General features: G+C 44.5%; 1 protein-coding gene across 1 annotated transcript; it reads right to left on the bottom strand.

Moving 5' to 3' along the window:
* Positions 1-3,158: 3,158 nt before the first annotated feature.
* On the bottom strand, positions 3,159-4,715 carry LOC130297655 (tripartite motif-containing protein 60-like). Its single transcript, XM_056550367.1, has one exon. The coding sequence runs from the start codon at positions 4,713-4,715 to the stop codon at positions 3,159-3,161; it is 1,557 nt and encodes a 518-aa protein (XP_056406342.1).
* Positions 4,716-4,943: the final 228 nt, after the last annotated feature.

Below are 4,943 nucleotides of genomic sequence, written 5' to 3'. Positions count from 1 at the left end.
AACCAATCAGCGTGCGCTGCCTGAGTTAACCCGACCAATCAGCGAATGGTGTCCTGGTTACTTGGCAGCCAGTAGCTGTCAGGACAAGGAGCCAATCAGCTGTGAGCATTGCTTCCTGGTCCGGCGACATGCAATGACGTAATCACTGAGCGCCGCTAGCGTTCTGAAAACTTTATTGACAATGAGAAAAGGAACATTTCCTGATCTGCTGCACGTGTCACGGTCAGACCTGAGGTTGCTTTCAGTGAATTCAGACGCTGTTTATATTCACAGACTGAAAACACTCTCTGACCTAATCCTTCAACAACTGAGGGTTTGTTACAGTCGTATCCAGTGTACAGGAGCCACACTGATATTGCTTACTTACTCTGACACATTGTAACAAAGCTGCATCTGGGGTGCATGCTAAACCAATTAAAAGGAAGAGGGGGGTGCTGTAGTTTTGCAATGGCTGGGGAGCAGCAGGTTAGGAAACTACTCTGTCGGGCATGCTGGGAGTTGTAGTTTTGCAACAGCTGTGGAGTCGCAGGTTAATGGCCTCTGCTCTAAGACACATTGGGCATGCTGGGAGTTGTAGTCTTGCAACTGCTGTGGAGCCACAGGTTACCAAACTGTGCTCTAAGATGTGGCAATACTGGGAGTTGTAGTTTAGCAACAGATGGAGAGCCATGGGTCAGTGAACTTTGCCATATGACATATTGAACATGATGGGGGTTGTAGTTTTGCAACAGTCAGGGAGCTACAGGTTGGAGCCCACATACCTATATGTGACATCCCAGCATATCGGGCCCTGGTCACTTATGTCAGTGGTCTTCAACCTGCGGACCTCCAGATGTTGCAAAACTACAACTCCCAGCATGCCCGGACAGCCATCGGCTGTCCGGGCATGCTGGGAGTTGTAGTTTTGAAACATCTGGAGGTCTGCAGGTTGAAGACCACTGACTTATGTCACCTCTGACACTGAGGTTTCAGGCCGTTACATCTCCAGCTGCAGCAAGATGGAAGAAAAAATTTCTTTATTTAATCGAAAATCCCCAAAAAATGCTTCTCAGATTATCACAAATCATGAAATCGTAACAGGTTATCACAGATCATTATAGTTCGACAGATTATAAATCTTTAAAGCAATGTTTCCCAACCAGGATGCCTCCAGCTGTTGCAAAAGTACAACTCACAATGGTTGTCTGGGCATGCTGGGAGTTGTAGTTTTGCAACAGCCAGGGGTCCACAGCTTGGAAACCTAGGGTCTTAGGCAAGGGTGTCCAACCTGCAGCTCTCCAGCTGTTGCAAAACTACAACTCCCAGCATGCCCGAACAGCTAAAGGCTCCAGCTGGAGGCACCCTGGTTGGTAAATACCAGTCAGTATTTGAATCGAAGTTACAGTATCTCTTATGAGTGACTTCACCCCATATATATATATATATATATATATATATATATATATATATATATACACACACACATATATAGTCCTTGTGTCCACTCCATATATATTTATATATATATATATATATATATATATATATATATATCACACACACACCCTCGAATATAGGTCACTGGAAGTTCAACATGGCCCCTCATGGCAAAGAACTCTCTGAGAATCCGAAAAATAAGAATTTGTTTCTGTACATACAGATGGCCTAGGCTGTAAGAAGATTGCCAATACCCTGAAGATGAGCTGCAGCACAGTGGACAAGACCATATAGTGGTTTCACAGGACAGGGTCCTCTCAGAACAGGCCTTGCCATGTTCAAGCAAAGAAGTTGAGTGCACATGCTCAGCGTTATATCCAGCGGTTGTCTTTTGGAAATAAGTGTATGCCAGTATTGCTGCAGAGGTTGAAGGGGGGGGGGGGGGGTTAGTCTCTCAGTGCCCAGACCATACACCACACACTGTATCAATGGGGTCTGCATAGCTGTCATCCCACAAGGAAGCCTCTTGACGCACAAGAAAGCCCGCTAACAGTTTTCTGAAGACAAGCAGACTAAGGAAATGGAATACTGAAGCCATGATCTGTTCTCCGATTAGACCAAGATAAACTTATTGGCTTCAAATGGTGTCAAGTGTGTGTGGTGACAAACAGGTGAGGAGCACAAAGAAGTGCGTCCTGCCTACAGTCAGTCATGGTGGTGGGGTGTCATATTCTGGGCCTGCATGAGTGCTGCTGGCACTGGGGGAGCTACAGTTCATTGGGGGAACCATGAATGCCAACATGTACTGTGACATACTAAAGCAGAGCAGGATCCCCTCCCTTCAGAGACCCCAAACACCTCATAGACCACCACTGCCTCCGAGCATAAAGATGATGGACTGGCCAAGCATGTCTTCAGACCTAAACCTTATTAGGAATATGTGGGACATCCTTAAACAGAATTTGGGGGGCGCAAGGTATATAACATCCACCAAAACCATGATGTCAAAAAGGAGGGAAGAGGATCCAGGGACAACCTGTGAAGATCTGGTGAACTCCATGGCCAAGAGGATTAAGGCAATGCTGGAAAATAATGAAGGCCACACGAGATATTTACACTTGGGCCCAATATGGACATTTCCACTTAGGGGTGTACTCACTTTTGTTGCCAAGGTTTAGACATTAATAGATGTGTTTTGGTTATTTTGAGGGGACACAACATGACACACTGTTATACAGGCCGTGCCCTCACTACTTTACATTGTACAGAGGGTCATTTCTTCAGTGTTGTCACATGATAAGATAGAAGAAAACATTTACAATAATGTGAGGGGTGGGCTCACTTATGGAAGATACAGTGGGGAAAAAAAGTATTTAGTAAGCCACCAATTGTGCAAGTTCTCCCCCTTATAAAGATGAGAGGCTGTAATTCTCATCATAGGTTATAACCTCAACTATGAGAGACAGAATGAGAAAAAAAATCCATTTGCAAATTTCGGCTGGAAAATAAGTATTTGGTCACCTACAAACAAAATAATTTTTTGCCCCACTGTGCTGTATGTATATATATTTATATAAATATATATATAAATATAGATGAGGTGGACTTATGGGAGATAATGTAATTGTTGGTTCAGTGGTAGACGTCATGTTAAGTCAGTGAAGCTAGTGATTTAGAGGAGCGGTGACAACCTTGTAAATTGTCTTTGCTGAGACTGTATAAGTAACTGAAAGTGGACAAAGTTAGTCCTTTATCCTCACCCAGCCATTCCACACCCAGAATGCAGCATGGAGGGGCTCGTTGAAGGTGGTGGAGAAGGTGTGTAAGTGCACCTCCGGGTCCTGCAGCTCATAGAAGGACAACTGCCCAGCCTCATAATCCAAAAAGATCCTGAACTTCTGACAGCGTACACCAGACAAGGGGATCTTGACCTGATTATGTTTCAGCACGTAGATGTTATTATGTCTTTTTAGACCCCAGGACTTGTCATTGTTCCCCACATATGACAGGCGCTTGTCTCGCTTTATACTGGGATACGCCGCCCCGATAATCCAGTTCCCAGTTTCGCTGGTTTCCACTTCCCAGCAGTGTTGTCCCTTGATAAAGTTCTGGGTGCTCAAAGTTTGACAAGTCTGGAATCTCTCAGAAGATTCCGGATAGTCCTGGTGTTCCACCGTCCAGCATATTGTTTTCAGATCTCTGGATATATGTACATTATTGGCAGCCATGTTTACATCCAATAATAGGTTATCAGCTGTGACCAATGTAATCCTACCTTTTATACTAGTCACAATATCAGACAGACCTGTCTTCAGAATTTCTAGGAGACGATCTTCATCCAGATCCATTTCATCATCAACATTGCCATGGCAACCATTGGAAAGAACCTTCATGGTTTCAGAAATGAGATTGTCTGTGGAATGCTGTAGGACAGTCAATGGGTCTGTCTTGATGGCCAGCTCACTCATATGAAACTTTTTGCTACACAGTTCATCCATCTCTGCCTTCAGATGGTGGATTAGATCAGAGATGCAGAGCAACGCCTTCTCTTCCGATACACGTATCTCATTCATCATTTGCTTCTTTAAGGCTTTCAATGTTTTTTTAACCTCTTCAAATATGGACCTTACTCCATTAGTGATCAGGATGGCTTTGTCTCGCAGTTCGTTCATCTTCTCATGCAGTTCAGACAGTTGTCCATCAATTTCTTCTTGCCTTCTGGTCAATGTAGTTAGAACTTCTTTAAATTCCTCCTTCTTTTTGGCCAAGGCTTTCTCCAATGGTTCTACCTGATGATCCTTGTGTTTGTTCTCCAGACAGGAAGCACAGATACAACAACTGTCCTGGAAGCAGTAATAGTCCAGGAGCTGCTTGTGGACTGAACACATTTTACGTCCAGAAGAAATGAGCAGATCATCCAAGGTATGATGTGCTGACCTGCTGTGAACTCTTAGGTGGCCATTACAAAGAGAAGCTTCACACATGAGGCAGGACTTGACAGCAGGTACATAGGAGTAAATACAGTAGGTGCAGAACACTCCATACTCCTCCTGTTTATCTTCAGTATAGAGGAAACTTTTTGCTATGTTGCTCATTCGAAGGTTCCTTCGGACTTGGGGTCGTTTACTGAACCTTTCCATACATTCGGGACATGTGTGTTCTCCTTCCGTCTGGTTGTCCCAGGTTCTTGAGATACACACCTGGCAGAAGTTGTGTCCACATGGCAGCGTCACCGGATCTGTGAAGACATTCATACAGATGGAGCAGGACAACTCTTCTCGTAGGTCTATGGTCGCCATCTCTGAGCATAAAGAAGGTGTAATAGGTGGAAGGACTACAACTACTTCCGTATCATAGCATGTTACTCTGCCTTAAGGGTGTGTTATCGTGTCCAATAGCCTGAGTAGTGTTCACCGCTTAGACTTTGACCTGTCACATAGCTGTCACTTACGGCACCACATTCCTGCTGCATTCTCAGAAGTCCTTGCTGTTCCTTGTTGTCTTTCAGCAGAACTTTCCATTGGCTG

Source organism: Hyla sarda, chromosome 13 (genome assembly GCF_029499605.1).
Source record: "Hyla sarda isolate aHylSar1 chromosome 13, aHylSar1.hap1, whole genome shotgun sequence".
Taxonomy (NCBI): domain Eukaryota; kingdom Metazoa; phylum Chordata; class Amphibia; order Anura; family Hylidae; genus Hyla; species Hyla sarda.
This window is presented reverse-complemented; position numbering and strand designations above follow the sequence as displayed.

What these genes read in the sequence shown, in the direction of transcription:
- LOC130297655 (XM_056550367.1), bottom strand. Translation starts at nt 4,715, where the DNA reads ATGGCGACCATAGACCTACGAGAAGAGTTGTCCTGCTCCATCTGTATG.